Below are 18,519 nucleotides of genomic sequence, written 5' to 3'. Positions count from 1 at the left end.
CAGCATATAGTATGACAAATATTTTTGGTAATAATTATCATTATCATCATTCTCTTCATCACTGATTGACCAGTAAAGATAAGGCTAAAAAGTAACAATTACTACCTTCATTTTATAACGTATTTCTGTGAAGATGAGAGAAAGTGTTCTCTATGTCCAGAAAAAAGGAAAAAGATGAAGAAAAAAAAAGTGAGCCTAGTTTGAGCAAGAAAAGTTTTCCCCTTCATGCTGATAAAGCAATGGACTGAATTGCAAAGAGAAGTTTTGAAATATAGCAATGGGAGTCAAGAAGAAGAAGGAAAAAATCTATCATAGATGATTTAAAAACTCACTAGCAAGGGTTCACCTAGATATTATTTAATAACCTCTAAATTCATCTAGCAGAGAACACCACTCTTGCCAAGACAAATGAATGTATACTTGAGTTATTTTCCATCCATCACACTGACAGTAACCCTTAGGAATCCAGAAGACAGAGCACCACTCTATGATAATAAATGATTTACACGGCACAGGACTTCAGTGGTGGTACCAAAAGATAAGACAAGCCACAGAAGAGAAAGAGTCACGTGAGAAAGGAAGCTTCCTCTGTAATGAGCAGTGTTTTGTTTTATACTGTAGGATGAAGGTTCTGCTGATGTGTTCCACTTCATTCACCTCTCTGCACATCTTGAGGTGATATCTTCCCCAAAATAGTTCAATATTAGTTCTTTTGATCTCTTCATTTCTGAGGGTGGAGAAGGGTAACTCTGGACTGCATAAAAAATCATGATTATACTATAGATGGAATATAACTTTAGATGGAAATCATAGGATACTCTTCAAATAGAATTTTCAGAAATGATTTCTTATAATTACTCATAAACATGTAAACAAATACTCAAACACACACATATAATACTTTTAAGTGCCTGAAGTCTCCATTTCTGGACGTTTTTTCTTTAATTATTATTATTTCAAAAGTCATAAACTATACCCTTTTAGCACCTGCCTCTCAAAAAACCCCACTTTTTTTAGGCTAGGCATTTCCCCCCAAAACTCAAAAAGAAGGAGAAATGAACATGTTAATGCCTTAAGCAAAGCAATGAAAAGGGAAACAGTGGATGAATTCGTGAAGTATGTAAAGAGGTGGCAAGAAGTTTAAAAAGATGCCCCGTCCACAGTGGGCTTGTGATTTTATTTATTTGCCATTCCTTTTCAGGAGGACTGTTTTAAAGTAATACATTCAGTTTTATACCATTCAGTGCTATAGGAACAAGGAATCGTTCAGTTCTTGTTTCTTTTTTTTCCAACAAGAGAACATAGGTCTCCATGCTAAGTAATGCTAAGACATCTGGAAGGCAGAGTCAGACAGATTCTAATTTTTCATGTCATATTTTCCTTCTATGAAGAACAACAAAAAAGTCTGAAGGGAGATTTTGAAGAAAAGAAAAATGACTATTTCCTGATCAATGCTTCCACTATAAAAAAAAGAAAGTCATCACATAGTTTCTTTCACAATATTCTGAAGCTTTTCAGATCTATAACAAGAAACATTGCTCATACAAATGTATGATGCAGTTGAGCATTACATTTTTATAAAGTTAAGTGTTAAATGAATGACTAGAAACTTTGAGCAATTCTTTCATTTTGCACTGTACCATACACTACAGGGGAAAAAAAGATTTTCCTCTAACAACTCAGAACTAAAAAAATTCTATTAAGTAAAATCCATTTACACAAAATAAAGAGGAATTCACTGAATGGATCTTGTGGCAAAAAACTACTCTTACTTATCTGGGTGTCTGTGGGCTTACTTTTCTAAGCTTTGGTATCCTCAGACAGTTCCTAGATAGGAGAGCAGCAATTACCTAGAAAGAAGACCACGATTTACAGAAAGTTCCATGCTCGACAGCACAGACAGTGGACACTCCAGGGTTTATTCCACTGCATCTCTTCTTTATTCTCTCCTCCCACTGACATAATGAGTTGCCATTCCAGCCTTGGCAAAATGCTACCTGTCACTTTCAGATGTTTAATATTTCTCTGTAAAGGATGTGGTGACACCTGTCAAATCAGCACAAGTCTAATATAAGGCAATCTTGTCTGCCTCGCCATAATATAAAATGTGTTCCTCTGTCACCAATGATTTAGGCAAAGTGTGTCTTATGAAGATGGAAGTGTGGAGTTGTGCTAGCTTATACAGTGTGTTTGCCAGCCACCTGCACACGCAGGAGAGTATGGCCCATCCAACCTTCCACTTCATTAGTAACAATAACTCCAGAAAGGCAAAATTCAGAATTCCCATTTTTCTTTCTTGTCACGACAATCGCTTTTTCTTTCCTTTCATTCCAGACTTAGAAGCACTGTCAAAACCATAATTTATTGATAGAGCTGGACCATTAAGATGATATACAGTATATCCAGAAAGGAGGTGTTTTTCTCTCACATTATCTCATTATTCCTTGGCCCAGATCTGGCAAAAGCTTGATGTTACCATAATACACTTGTTTCAGAAAATACCAAAAGTATTTTGCTTAACTAAGGTGTATTTGTCATCACTGACATTTAATACAATTAACCAAATTAAACTGAATGGCTGACACTATAATTATTTCACGTTCAAAGAAATACAGTGCTACTCCTAAAGAGCACGTATGCTCTAGAAGTGGGAAAATAAAACTAAACATCAGAAGGTCAATAGCATTAGATCTGCTCTTGACACATATTAATAATTTAAGCTATTTTCTTTTGCTTTTGTGGGGCCTAAGTTACTCCATCTCTATATGGAAGTCAGTGAAATGGCATCTGTCTTAAAGCAAAAATTCTGGTGAAGTTTAATCAGCATTTACGATCTTTAGACAGGCAAAGTAATTAACGTTTTATTTTTGATGCAGGTGAAAGTCATATATGTTGACACTAAATTGTCATGCTTTCTTTTTTCTGTACTAACTCTCATCCTTTCATTTCTTGGAATATAAGAACTCTAAGACACAGATATTTTCCCAACGTCCTACCACCAACTCTTGCCTATCATTCTGCTTCTAACTGCTAAGCCATATAAGTGAACACATGCTTTCGTCCCTGCTTCTTTATTGTTGCTAATTCCTCTTATCCTTCCCATTTAGGTCCAATAAGCAAATGCACGACATGAAGCGGGATTCATAATGAAAGTGTTTACTTTCCTTATGATTAACTTCCCTGTGTAATTAATGCCCCCAGTCCTCTGGGCAGCCTTATTCCATCTACTCTGCTTTAACATGCTGTCAGCCGAATACATTTTCATATTTTAGAAGGAAGAGGAAAGAGAAAGAAAGCTTTCCACTGACTCTCACGCTAAGATGTTCTTACCAAAAAGTACGTGCAATTATATTAGCTATTTTCATTGCTTACATAAAGTGCTATATTGGCTGATTCTCACCTGAGAAGATAATGATTAAATTACAAATGTAAATAGGCTCCTCTCGGAGACAATTAGGAACATCTTGAGGAGTTTTTAATAAGCTTATAAGGGGAAAGAGGACAAGAAAGAGACAATAGGGGCAGCAGTGCGGTTGTGACCACAGCGTGGAGGAATCCCATCTCCCACAGGAGCCTTCCTGAGGGACAGCCGAGATTCTCTCATTGCGAGTGTCATCTCAGACGGCTGGTCTGCCCGCAGTGCCCAGATGAGTTCCCTCAAACCAAATCATCTGCAAAGGGGCTGAGAGCTCGATGTGCTTGCTTTGCTTTCTCTGAAGCCTCCTTGGAAAGTACTCCTCAGCCTGAGCTCAGGCTGTTTGCCTTAAAAGGATAAAATATCTGTAGGAAAAAAAAACTAGCTGGCTGCAGAGACATCACATACCAGAAGGAGAGGCACTACAAGCCCAGAGCTGCCTTTCCAAGGGGGGGTCCTCATTGTTTCACCTTCATATACTCAACAGTTCTTAGAAGCATCCGGGACCCAAGAAAACAGTCATCCCGGCTAACGAGGCAGCTGCCCTCAGTAAGAGTGGAAAATAAACTTAGGATGACAGCTGATCCTAATGTGTGTCATATTTGAACAGTGGCCAGGACTCATGGCTGGCAGGAAAGAGAAAACACTTACCTAGGGAACAGAGTGCCTGCCACTTTTGTGGACCCCAGGTCCATAGCAGGCAACCCCAGAGAGCATGGTGAAACCGACAGGTCCAGATGCTATGGGGACCAGAGGGCTGGAGCTGCCTGGCTCCACAGCAAGCAGGGGATCTGGGGTGGTCAAAAGGGACCAAGGAAACTGCTTTCCCAAAGGATGGGAAACCAAGTAACCTGTAACAACGGAAGTTGAATGGCCTACTGAAGAGGTTCTCGATTCTGGCCGCATATTAGAATCACCTTAGGCGCCAAAATAATATGCCTACACCTCAGGTCCACCCCAGAGCAATTAAATCAGAATCCCTGGAGGTGGCACCCCAGGAGAGACACTTTTTAAAGTTCCCTAGGTGATCCTAAAATGCAGCCAGGGTAGAGAACCAACGGGCTAGGTAAGGTAATGATTAATGATTCAGAATAAACCATAAGACATTAGATAGTATACACCCATCATTTGGCAAAAAAAAAATCTACTACTACTTTTGCAAGCCCCTATGGCCTAGAAGTTTTAGGCAATAGAAGCATTCGACTCTTTAAATGGGAAGTTTATCCTGGCCCTTTGTTTAATCTCTCTCCCTCTCTCTCTCTCTCTCTCTCTCTCTCTCACACACACACACACACATCCTGTTGTGTTCTTATTAGAGTGGCTCCCAAATTTTGCTGCACATTGGAGTTACCTGGGGAATCTTTAAAAAATACTGATGCCTGGCTTCCGCCCCCAAACATTCTGATTTTAATTGGCTTTCAGTAAAACCTAGGCACTGGATTTTTTAAAAGCTCCCCAGATGATCCTAACGTGTGGGAAAGTTTGGAAACTACTATCCTATCTTATTTTTTCCGCTTTCTCCCAAAGTACTTCTGCTTCCTATTTAATTATTGGTGAACAGATACTCCCCTGAGAACAGCCTTTGTTAGTCGTTGGGTTTTTGTGCAATTGCCTAATCCTCCTGTCCCTTTGGGAAGCAGAGGAACCTAGTGGCTAAGGAGAATAGCTCTGGAGTTCAAATTTAGGCTCAGCCTTTCAGAAAGTGTGTGACCTTGGGTAAGTTACTTAGCTTCTCTGAGCTTCAGTGGCTGTTACCTCAGTGCTGTGAAATGGAAATAATCTGGCATCTTCCTCGAAGGGTTGTTTGGGTGCTAAAAGGGACAATTTTTGGAAAGCACAGAGAACAGTGCCTGGCACAGAATAAGTGCTAAAAAATGTTAGCCATTATGACGATGATGGGCAGTGCTATTCTGACCCATTATTTCAGAAACCATGATGCGCTAACTTGCTCTCCTCATTCCTTTCCCCTGCACTGTGAACTGCACAAAGACCACCAAGCCCTCCTGGAAATCAGACTAATAGATGTTTCAAAGGGACAATACAAGCATTCAAAACAAGCATTGGTCTAAAGAAAAACATCCTCATGATTTTCTGCTGACATCTCAGTATGGCTCCCACTCCCAGAGGAGGCAAGCCTTCAATACATCATTTTGGGTGTCTCCTCTCTATGGCTGTCTTCATCCACAAAGTACTATCTTACTTGCAAATTCTGTTCCAATCTTATTGCCTATTTCCTCGCCCACAAAACCCATCACTCCTTTCCAACTTTGCAAATATGGCACAGCTTTAACAATACACATCTTGTTTAGCCCTTCCCTGCCCGCCTGACACACATCTCTTCTTCCCACTCTACTCTCCTGCTTTTTTCATATTAATAACTATGATTATAAAATCCATTCAGAAACAAGATACTTTTGAGAGTATGCTATTAGTCCCACCTCTGGTTGAACATCTGTTTTGTGTAGCTGCAGTTTTTGTGCTATTGTTTACATTTACATGACAGTTTTGGAGGGAGAACATTCCTCTGCTCTTACAAACAAAATTATATTTAGAGAGTTCAAACAGGTTGCACATATTTAACTTCTCAGAAAATAAAACTTAAAGAGATGCCGAGGAATGCAGTCATTAGAGAAGATGGTGAGAGGAAAGGAGAACGGGTGTCAGAAGGCTGGGTGCGAGGAAGTAGAGAAGGGCTGTCAGCGAAGGGGTGGCAAACAGCGCCAGCTCAACAATTCAGATTAGGATTCAAAATGCCACAGATGTGATTGCATAATAAGCTGTTGAGCATACTGGTAAATGCTGCTTTCAGCGTGTGCTTATTTATCACATTGTCTTGCATTCTCCAAGCATAGAAGGTTCAAGTCGGAGGTTCTGAGTGCTAGCAACAGGCCCAATTCCCTGGATGGGCAGCAGCACCTATGGTAGAGATGGCAGAAAGAGCAGCAGCCTGGTGTTCGAATCTGGTTGCTAGGATACCATGGAGACCCTCCATTGCTAGGCAGACAGAAGAAAAAAAAAATGTGTCCATATGCCTTATAACCTGCAAACAGCAACAATAGAAATATCGTCTGCCTTCGTCTACCCCTTTCCATTAGGAGGCAAACCCAACTCTTTAGTGAAATAACAAGTAGCGGGAGCTTGGAAGTGTGGCCCAATAGAGGAAGGAAGCCGGTCATTTACATCCTCAGGCAGTCTCTAGAGCTACTCTATTTAAGGGCTTGTCAGTATCTTCATTATAAGCCCCATTCTAGGGGCCCACAACTTGGCTGTGCTTCAAAACATCAAGAATCGGGGCCGGCTCCGTGGCCAAGTGGTTGGGTTTGTGCGCTCCGCTGCGGCAGCCCAGGGTTCGGATCCTGGGTGCCGACATGGCACCGCTCGTCAGGCCACATTGAGGCGGTGTCCCACATCCCACAACTAGAAGAACCTGCAACTAAGATATACAACTGTGTACAGGGTGGGTTTGGGGAGATAAAGCAGAAAAAAAAAAAAAAAGAAGAAGAAGATTGGCATCAGTTGTTAGCCCAGGTGCCAATCCTTAAAAAAAAAAAAAAAAGATCAAGAATAGGGTTTCAACAACATGGTCTCATACATTTTTATAAAGGCTTCCATGACTTCAATTTTTCTGCATAGACAGTAACATAAAATTAACAATGAAACTTAAATTGGAAAGTCTATTAGAATAACATTAAGTTGGAATTTAACTCCTCCACAAAAAAAAGAAAGATGAATTTCAAAAACCAACTTCAGGTTCAATTCTCATCTATGTCCCATTTGCCTAGGTATGTGAGGAATGTGCAATGCTAGTCTGTGGCATAAAATTTGATTATTTTCAATGGGAACATTTTGAAGTGAGTGGAAAAAGAAACTTTGCTCCTTTAAGAGTGGAAATCAATTTCTTTAAGAGGTGTAATCATCTGCTGCTTGGTTAAATTAAATACTCCTACCTAGTTGTGATAGCTACAGCTATTATCAGGACTATGCTGGTAGGGGGTGGAGAATTGGACCAACATTCTGAGAGTCAGAACTTTACTAATGGGTAGCAATTGGTCCTCAGTGTAAAGCACACACACACACACACACACACACAAATGATCTTTGATTATTCTAAAAACAAGCAGAAGAGCCCTCTCACCTACTTTATAAAATAGAAACTGAGATTCTCATTCTCTCTGGCCTAAACTTGCTTTTCCTCACGTCTCACTATGGTATGGCAATACAGCCACTGGTGGCTGTCATTCCCCAGATGTATCCTCCGCCTTCTTTTGCTGCCTTGTCCCTTTGCAGATGGCCCTCCCCACTCCATCATCACTCACCTAAATCACAGCCACCCTTCAAATACTTCCTTTAAATATCTCCACTTCTAGAAGAGTTTCTGATACCATAAAATTAAATGGGCTCAATTATATTTTGCCAACTGTGTTAGGTACCTCCTCTGTGACTTATCTTATTCTACTTTCTAGAATATTTATTTGTGCAGTATTGTTAACCCCTTGTTAACTCATTGATGGTAGGACCTATATCTTGCTCACCTCTAATGCCTGGCAATAGGTTGCACAGGACAGACATCCCATAAAACTATTGAACTGAGCTGTAGGGAACATTTGGAATTTAATTGCTACCTCTGAAGAAATCTATGTTTTAATATTATGCCACTTATGATTACACTAAAATTCTAGAATCCTCTCAACTTCCTACAGAATTTAACATACAGCCTTTAGAAAGATTCTATTTCTCTTGAGATGTACCAGTGTCAAGATTTAAAAGACATATAAGGTCTTGTTAAAATTAGTGCCTCCCTCAAAACAAGAAAAAATATTTCTTTTCACTCTCAGCTCTTCCAAAGTACGTCACAATCAACAAGTGAAACATTAAAGAACATGTCATCATTCTCTGAAATACAGCTACCTGTGGGGTGAAAAGCAACAGCTTAACAAAAATACAAAGATACTAACAACTTTCGAGAGGAAATGAAGTCTATCTAGCCCAACTAAAGTGACATGAAACCCTGGGACAGAAAAATGGAAAGGATTTGAGAATATTTACAATGGGTAAAGGGTTTAGATCAAAATACTAGAAACTGAATGTTCTATCCAATGATAGAGCCAATTTTCAGGAATAAAATATCATGAAATAAAATTGCTTTGAAAGTTCATAAGAATCATTATATGTAGACACAACCAACAGGCTATCTGATCTCATAAAATAGATTTTTACGTATGTATTTTTTCATTTTTAAGGGTTTATTTGCTCAGTTTATATCAGAACAAATACTCTAATAGTTTTACATTCTCAAGTAGTTATTTGGCAGCAGTGGAATATAGATTCCAATTTGCTACATCAGTTCTTGGCTTCACATTTATAGCAGAAGAAGGGCTTAGGGGCTATTCCCATACAGGTGTGAAAGAGGCAGACAAACACCCCCACACACACACATCCCTACTTCACAGGTGCAGCAGGAGTGCCCTGGCTCTGTGCTGGAATCTGGCAGAGCCTTCCCTCCAATTCCCAGCTTAAAAGGAAAATTCCAAACCCAAAATGTTAAGATGATTAAAGTTAATAAGTCAATTTACATTTGATGCTATTTTTAAATGATCAAAAATCATTAAAACACAGAAGTTTTTAAAAATTATAATCCCCAGAAGGCAACCTCAGTAAGCAAAAAGTAAACAAACATATTTGTGTACATCAGACAATTGAGCAGAACATTAGCTGGCCAGTTACCTGCATCTAAAGGAAAGGAAATAGAAAACTAACATGAACGTGAATTTGAAATCAATCTTAGACTATTTAGATGGTTTCATTTTAACCTGAACTCACAATAACCTGTAAGTTTAAGAAAGATGACTAAATTTAACTTGCACTAAAGACGAAATATAAAGAAACACTTGTTGCCAGTAAGTCTGTAGAAATCAAATTATTTATAGTGAAATAAATTGAAATTCAAACAAGCCTTCTTTGGTTTGACAAGTTTTCCTAATTCTTTGTGGAGCTTTCTTGCACAATCATTCGAATGACATAAGATAGAATCATTTTGCATACAATATACTTCTCTTTCTCTTAAGAAAGGTATACTTACTCTACCACTTAAGCCAATTTTATTCTAGTTTTCTTTTTATATAAGTGTGAAAAAAGAACAGATGTTTTTCCAAAATTATTTAAGCTTGGAAGACATTCTATCGTTTTCTTCAATATAATCCTTCAGAATCACTAAAACCATCAGGGTGATACCTTAACAGCTGACTTCTTTAAAGCACAAGTTATTAAATAAATATCAGAACGCACAGTATTGTTCCATAGATAAAATGTTTATTATAACAGAATAATGTGAATTATTTGCCACACTAATTTCATTTTCCACCATGGACTTTTAAAAATATTTAGTTGCTCTGCATGTCAAGCACTAAGAGACTTCTAAAACTGACCACCTTCTACAGCTCATTCCCTACTGCCTAGATTCCCTTAGATCTTGTCTCATAGAATGTTTAACTGGAGTTATCAGCTGGCTTGATCGTGCTTCATCATAAAACCTATTAAAATGGTCTTGTTATAAAAGCAGAGTTTGTTCTTTGTTACCCCAAAGTCCTGCAGACACTAACATGAGATCCTATGGAATGCTTAAAGATGCAGAGCTGTCTTTGAGTTATTTTTTCATTATGCAAAACTTGGCCCAGGAGAGATGGCCATGTACCTCGTTAGCTAAAACAGGCAAGCATGTCAGGACTGCAAATTAATTTACCAGAGAAAGTTGAAGTGGATGCAGTCCATTCAGGTTTCTAAGGCAGATCTAAGTCTGCTGAACTATTAGGGCAAGTTGGTGAGGTCAGAATCTCAGATATGTTTATCCTTATTGTCTCTTCCCCAAATTTTCACCGAATACAAACTCCTCCTTAAGCTAAACCTGCATAAGGAACAGCAAATGCTGTATGGGAACCAACAAGTTCAGGCACAACTCTAAGTTTTCAAAAGAATAATTAGTACATACCCGGGAGCTCCCAAAAATCCAATACATACAAATGGAGACGATCAAGTATTTATTCTTTCTCCTTATATTAATAACTTCTGTTTATGAATTAAAAGGTTCCAAGGGACTTTGTATTATTATGTAACACCTGTCATCCAGCCAATGTGATGTAATTAGAAACAGAGTAGCAAAACCCTTCATTTTATCAATTCTGTCACTATCTATTAATTAATGGGGCCGGCCCATGGTTGAGTGGTTAAAGTTCTGTGTGCTCTGCTTTGGCAGCCCTGGTTCGCAGGTTTGGATCCCAGGTGTGGACCTACTCCACGCATCAGCTATGCTGTGGAGGCATCCCACACACAAAGTAGAGGAGATTGGCACAGATGTTAGCTCAGGGCTAATCTTCCTCACACACACGCAAAAATACCATTCATTTGGGTGCTCTCCCTCATTCTGTATCAGTCTCATGTTCCTGCCACTTACTCAAAGACTCTGAGTTGAGTGGTGTGTAACAAGTTTCATTCAATTTTCTCACTGAAGTTATGAAGCCCACTGACATCAGAACTACACAGTTGTCTAAAGCGCTAGAACAATACCAGAAAGGTTGCATCAGAAGCCAGGAGTAAGGCAAACAATGTGTCCACATTGTCAACAAAGGTAAGTATATTTCCCTGTATTTGACCCTGGAAATGTGCAATCCTCTTGGGAGCTGGAAGAGCCCCCATTAGTAACATTATGCAAATTCCTTAAGGAAAATAAGCAATATTCTCCCTCAGATGTCATGAAAAAATATTCTTTTAAAAAATCAACACACTAGACTTCCATTTGTGGATTGTAAATGTCATCCAATTCAGGAAATCAAAAAACCTCCCCTTTTATATGCGTATTTGCTTATTTTTGACACTTTGATGATGACACAACATCAGGTTTGAAAGTACCAGCGAGAATCGCCAGCATGTAGCGAAATCCGGGAGAGCCACGAAAGCATAGAAAGTAAGGGTGGTATCAGACGCATTTCATTTCAAGTCTCACGAGCCTGCATTTAGGATTTTCCAGCTGAGCAGGTTTGCCAGGGCATCGGGAGACGGGGCTTTTTATTTGGCTTCTCACACACACTCACACACACAGCCGGACACACCTGGGGCGCGTTTAAACTCTATGTACCCTAAGTGGCATATATGAATGTACATGTATATTTTTTTAAAAAAAATAGCTTAACATCTGACAAAGACGTAAAGGCAACGTAGGTGCAGTGAGTCTGGCTCTAAGAAACGTGAACAGCCCCGCAAGAAGTGCCTGTTAAAATGAAACATTTCTGAGGATGAGGACAGACATGGCAAGCAGGAGGGGTGGGGGCCGACAGACATTACAGAGACCCGCAGCTCCCCACTGCCAGGGTGCCGCATGGACCCGGCGCGTAATCCCTGCTTACTGTGGGCTCTTGGGGTAGAAGGGCAGGGTCACATGGCTGAGATCCTGGATGTCGAAAGCGGTGGGCTCAGCGGAGATCGCCTGCCGCTTGGTGCGCGGCTCGCCCTGCAAGGTGCTCGCGCTCTGCTTCTGCGCCTGCTGGGTGGCCGGCCGGATCACCGAGCGGTACTTGTCCAGCTCGTTCTGCAGCTTCTGGATCAGTTCGTCCTTCTGATCCAACTCTAGCTCCAGCTCGTCGATGAGAGCATCCCGCTGCCTCAGCTCCTCGATCTTCTCCTGAAGCGCGTACTGTAAATCCCGCAGGGTGCCCATGCTCCTCCGGGCTGCCGGGGGCTCCTTCCTGCCGCTGCTCCGCGTCTTGGGGCTTCCTCCCCTCTCTGATCAACTTTCCCCAAAGTCGCCGCTGCCTCCCGAGTGCAAAAGCTTCCTACTTGAGACCAAAGCCAGCCCTGGCTTCTGAGCATGCCCAGTCCGCCGGCTCCAGCCACCGAGAGTTTCAGTGCAGATTCCACTTCTCTGGGCTGACTGAGAGGCTGAGTGTCGGGATGAGCAAAACAGCAGGTCCAAGCCGGGATTCAACACGAAACGCGGCGGCCGCCTCGGCGCCGGGGAGAAGAGCCGGGAGGAGCGGTGGCAGGGGAGCGGAGAAGGGGACTGGGATGAAGGCTCCGAGGCAGCGGCTGGTCGGCTCGGGTCACTCGTGCTGGGCGCCGGAGGAAGCCGGCGGTGCGTGCGGGGAGCCTGATAAACCTCTGGGGCGCGCCGGGGGATGTGCGGGCGGAGCGAGGCAGGAGCACCACTTTGGGGGTGGGGAGGCGGGAGGGAGAGGACAGGGAGGACCCTAGCAAACTAGGGAGGCGACAGCCAGCTCCAGAGCACACCAGTCTTAAGGACGACGGGCTACAATCCTGGCGACGTCCGAGGACAGAGCGGACTCTGCATCCTGAAAGCGCTGAGTTCTGGAGCTATCTTGGCCGCCAGTCTCAACAAGAAAGGTTCCCGAGCCGTGTGGCTGAGCTTTCTCTTCTACGCCACCTTTCCCACCGGGAGCGCCTCACACAGGTGGCTAACGCTTAAAAAGAAACTTGCCACTCTGGAGTTAAGAGGAAGTCTGTGCCTAGAAGGGATTCCCCTTACATGCAGGTGCCTTTGGGGAAGGTGTGGGGACGGGAGCTTCCGATATTTTTCCCCCGGAGTGGTGCCACTCTCCGTCTGTCTCTGCTAATTACTCTCCTTTCCGTCCCTTCCAAACTCAGATGAATGAACTTTTTTTAGGGCAAAGGCCAAAACGGGTTCTGGTCCTAGACAGCCGCTCAGCTTCCCCGCTATCCCTCCCGCTGGAGCTAGTGTCTGCAGAAGAGTTTAAGTTTATGGATGGGTCTTGCTTCTTCCATTTGCTTAATTTGGTGCAGGATTGGGGGGGTGGGAAAAATCATTGTTAAGCTCCAAAAAGTTCATCCCCAAATTGAACCAAACCTGTAAAAATATTACTTCCCTGAGAACCAAGCTGTTAGCACCGAATCCTTCCATTTAGATGGCAAGACACAAACTTTGAAGAAGAGCGATCACAAAAAGAAGGGGTAGCCTAGATGAGCTGCAGTAAATTGTGCACTATACCACCCACCTGTACCCACCCCCCACTCCATTCCTGCCCAGGTAATCTTTCCTAAAATGATAACAATTAGGTAGCATCCTTTCTGTCCAAGGGTAATTCTCCCATCATTCTAACACATATTTAGAATCTCCAAATATTTACTTCATACCTACCTAAATTCCTAATATTTATCTAAATTTTCACCAATTCAGACAATTTTATAGCATCTTTATTAGCACCCCTCCAATTACTATTCTGGGGCACTCAGTGTTGTAAACCTCAGTGTTCTATTTGGCCATTTCTTAACACTAAAACAAAGTAGATAGAAAATAGATTAAAACTGAATTTCAATCCAGAACTATTCACTGGAATCTAAATCCAGCCAAGGACACATATCAGTCTCAAAAAACTTGGTCATTTTCACTTTTGAAAACACAAGTTATTCTATCTGAGCTACGAAAAGAGAAAGAACGAACAAACCAGCTAGCAAGTGACATGTTAAAGAGCTTTTTGATTTAAAGTATACTTGTTTGTAATTAGAGGTGTCAATAAGAAAGGATATACAATCTTAAACATTCTTCCACACAGATTATGATCTAATTCTCTTCGTACAGATGACATAAGACACTTAATTTTTCTGCTTTCCAACACAGACATTTTCAGAAGTGCATTTATTTCAGAATACAATATATAAAATGGATAATTCCCCAAACATTTTCATTTGTAATGAACAAAACATGAATGGCTTACAAATACTGACGACAGTAAATAATACTTCTGAATTATTGTTGTTTTAATTAAAACCAAACCAAGCAGAAGTACTGTGGCTTTGTATGACTGACTCTATTCTAAAAGATCTTCTGTGACGTTTTCCTTCTCCCAAGCAAAAGGCCACATTCTTATCTTATTTAACCTATGGGAATTCTTTAATTCCATGGGAAAAATGTTTAAAACTAAATGACTTTTTCCTATAGATTTATTATAGGGGTCCATGAGGCCAAGAGTTTATGTCTAAAAATATATCAGAAGCAATGTATAGGGGATATCATCAGACAACTACTAAGCAGGGTTATGTTTTAAGGTTCATTTGAGGCTTAAATGAGGTTACTTAATGTCTTCAAGCAGCACAAAGTAGAGAAGATTCTGCTTCATTTGTAGAAAGCATGTTTACATATAAAAAGGAAAATAGAAACTAAAGCATTTTCTCCCAAAATGAAAAAAAAAAGTACTTCAACCAAAAAACATTCAGATATTTTAAACAAAACTGATGTTTTTAACACTGAGTTATATATATTTTTTCACTGTTTGAGCTATCATACATATATTGAACTTTAGGATATACGCATGTTACATTTTCATTTTAAATGGAATTCTTGTGATACAAAATATATTCCATGGTGAATCTCATAGTGAGAGTCAAGAATCTGTTGTAATAAATGCAAAGAAATGGTCAAGAAGAAATGACTATTACAATTGACTTATGCTTTAAAAAGTGTTCAAGGTGCAAAAACATATTTGGTTATATTAGCCTATATTATGAAAAAATAATTTAATTTTTCTGTCAATACTTTATAATTGTATATACAAAATCCAGAATCCTAGGCTTTCTCTTCCATTCTTGAAGTCAAAGTAAATATTTTAAGTAAGTTTTTCAATGATGTTCTTGACTAGTTGCTTAGATGTCGAGGGATCTGGTTTTCCATCTCAACCTTTTGAGTGCTTCCAATATTTTCTTAAACATCTTTTGCATCGTACTTGGTAATAAATTTTATGTGAAGAATTAAGGTCCTGCATTTCAACAGACAAATTTTACTATGTGTCTCATAGTAAACTTAACTGGCTAAATTATGAGATCAAAGATCGGGCACAAGTCTACTTTCTGCTTATTAGGAAGTGGCTACCACAAATCTGGAATGCAATGGAGTGGAAGGGCATATACTGAGCTCTCCCACTGCCTATTGGGGATCAGGTCTTGATGTTAGATGCTAAAACATAGAACAATGCAATTTTGAAGGAACTGAGTTCATACTCTAGAATTCCATAGTCAACTCACAACCTACTTTTCAGCAATCTCTCTTTGTCTTAGCTCCAATAGAAGCAAAGTTCTACCAGTAGCCAGACCAACCTCTGGCAAATTGATGCTCTTCAATTTTGCACCCAGCCCTCATGACTGAAAATAAATATTATCATGCCTTCCTTAATGGAATCTCATAATAACTTAATAAGACATTCAATAATGCAGCTTAATCATAATACTGGCTATTAAAAAAATAAAGTCTGTTTAATTTATCATCCTTTACTAAAAACATAATTAACTTCAAAAGAACTGTGATAATTTTGTCATCCAATTGTCCATTCCATTGATGCTGTATTTCCTGGAAGATTCCTAAGTTTGAAATTTTCTACTGCCATTTCATGTACATATCTTGAACAGCAAAAAAACAAAAACAAACATAGCTGAGCTTTTTAGGAGATGGAAGCCACCTCTTGTAGAAAACCGCTAGAAGTAACAAGTACCTCTAAGAATCTAGATAGAAAGGTTACTATTACTGGTAGACATACTGGTTTGCTCTAATTTGCTAATCTTAATCAAGATCACAATAAAAATAACTAACTTCTCTGAACTCTTAACGCATGACAGGCACTATTCATGTAACCCTACAAGTTGGACAGTATTATTATTTCCATTAATATTTGAGAAAATGGAGGCACAGATTCACCCACCTAATGAATGGCAAAGCCTGGATTTAAATGCAGCTCATTTGATGCAGAGCTCAGTCCCTTACCTCCTGCCCCTCCGTTGCCTTCTGCAGGACTTCCAAGTGTTGCTAATGTCTTGGTTTTGGATCCAGAGAAATAAAAGCATCCTTAACATTAACTAGCCTGACTTTGGGGTTGAGGAAGTAGAAAGAGAAGAAATTTGGAAACTCCTGAAAGAACAGGAAAAAGATTTTTTAAAAGTTCCTTTTCCCAAAACTAGCTTCACTCCAGCAGCATTTCATCCTGGCTTAAGGTGACCAACTTGGACCCATTTTCCTCAGATTTTCCTGGTTTTAATACTGAAATTTCTTGGGACTGTCCTAGTTTTAAAACTAAAGTCCTAGGTACCCCTTGATCCTGGGCTAAACAGGAGGATTGGTCACCCTATTTAATTCAGGATTGCTGAATCTATTTTACAAATATTTTTAAATTTTGCTTTCAAAGTCACTGATAGAAAAGGAAAACAGAGGAAGATCTGTAATGATAATACCTATTATTTTAGGCACATTACAAACCCACTTACACATTTGTTTGTGTGAATATGTTTTAGAAAAGCAATCATCCTATTTCAATGCATAATAATATACCACAGGAATTGTCTTTGGACTGTAAAGGGGAGTGAGTCAGACAATAGAATTTTAATTACAGTTTGATAAATTAGACAAGGATTCAATCCTCTCGTTTTAGCTTATTGTTTTTATAAAAATCTGGAATTTTGTCAAATTGGCTTCCTATGTCTGAAGCACAACACACCAAGCTATTCAATTAACTCCTATAGAATTAGATTATTCTTATGATTGTGTTTGGTGGCTAGATCTGGCCGTGAGGAATGTGTATTTAAATGGTATAAGTAAAAATTTTAACGGTTGGGCTGTTTTGAGTCATGTTACTGCAAATGATAAGTTCTGCATGGAAAAGAAAAAAAAATCATAAACCATTAATGATGAAAAACTTACTGCAGACTCTTGGAAAGTAATAGTGCATAGTACTGTAATTGCTAATGTGCTTAGAGTTTAATACCGAATTAGTGTCATGCCTAATATTAGTTGAAATGAATTCTTATATTCCACAGCTTAAAATGATGGTAAGTTATTATTGGGCCTCAGCCCAAACTAGTGGTCATGAAAATCCGTGTACTATCTACTCAGAGAACATTTCTTTATACTCTTCAGTAAGCTGCCCATTTCCAAAGACCAGAAGAAAGAAAAGGTTTTTAAGAAGAAAAGTATTAGGTTTTCTCTATTTTTCTCATGAATGGAAAATTTTAAAATGCATAAAATGGAATTTAAAATGCTTTACTCACAAAATATTATTTTACTGCATTTTAGGCCTAGTGAATATACACATGAGTAAGCAACATCATCATATCCCTAGGATCTGATTAATAAAGTATAGTTTCTCAGTTCCATTCCTGTGATTCTTCCAGTATATTAAATGCACATCATTTCCTAAGTTAATGCATCAATATTTCCCACAAAATATTCAAAAATATTTGTCAAAGTAATTTTACATTTGGAAATGTGTTTGATGGCATGTGGCTTATAGGAGAATAGCTCTGGAGTCAATGATTTTTTGTTGTTGCTTTTATTTTAAATATCGTTTAACAGCTGATATAACTTAGCCATTTTCCTCCTACATGTTTTGTCATCAAAACTAAATGCAAAAACTAAAACTACATTTTGCTAGTGAACTTACTAAAATTAGTAAGATGGGAAAGTACTGAAGATGTAAGGGAGACAATAAAATGCAAGTTCGAGTGAATTGGATTTTTATCAGCAAGTAAAATAAATGAATTGGGCAAGAGAAAGATGGCAAGACATTTGTTTATACTGTGAGAATGTCAGAGATTTGAGAGAGAGGGGAAGTTGCAGGCAAAAAGACTTAGTAGGGAAATATATAGAGATCTTCACTCTTATTATCTTAATGGACAAGTAAATATCACCTAACTTCAAATTAAGGAAACTCTTGATATTGTGACTTTTATAGAAATCACCATGAGATGGAAATCCAGAAATCCATCTCTAATGATGGGCAAATGAAGCAGTAGGCTGGCAAAACAAATGGATATCATTCTAGGGCCAAGATATGGTGCCTGATGTTTATGAAAGCATTACCCTTGGAACAAGGATAGAGCCCCAGCTTGGGGCCTAACAGATGCATAGATTTGGTATGCATTTGTAACCAAGTGTAAAATTATCAATCACTTTGCCTGATGTACATTTTTAGAAAAGATTTAATTATTTATCCCTGGTCCAAACTGGATGTTTTAAAATTCATTTTTCAGAGCACCAGCATTTAATCTGGTAGGTAAGACTACTTTAAATGTTAGTGGCTCAGATTTAAACTTAAAAGACA

The 18,519-nt window shown here is 39.3% G+C and overlaps 1 protein-coding gene across 1 annotated transcript in view; it reads right to left on the bottom strand.

Moving 5' to 3' along the window:
* Positions 1–15,053, bottom strand: part of PRKG1 (protein kinase cGMP-dependent 1) — a 1,115,575-nt gene extending 1,100,522 nt beyond the window's left edge. Inside the window, exon 1 of the mRNA XM_070562421.1 lies at positions 11,812–15,053. Coding sequence (XP_070418522.1) covers positions 11,812–12,122 — 311 coding nt within the window. The 5' untranslated portion in view covers positions 12,123–15,053. The remainder of the gene's footprint in view (positions 1–11,811) is intronic.
* Positions 15,054–18,519: the final 3,466 nt, after the last annotated feature.

This window comes from Equus przewalskii, chromosome 1 (genome assembly GCF_037783145.1).
Source record: "Equus przewalskii isolate Varuska chromosome 1, EquPr2, whole genome shotgun sequence".
In the NCBI taxonomy this organism is placed as follows: Eukaryota; Metazoa; Chordata; class Mammalia; order Perissodactyla; family Equidae; genus Equus; species Equus przewalskii.
The sequence above is the reverse complement of the archived record's forward strand: the minus strand, read 5'-3'. Positions and strand labels throughout refer to the sequence as shown.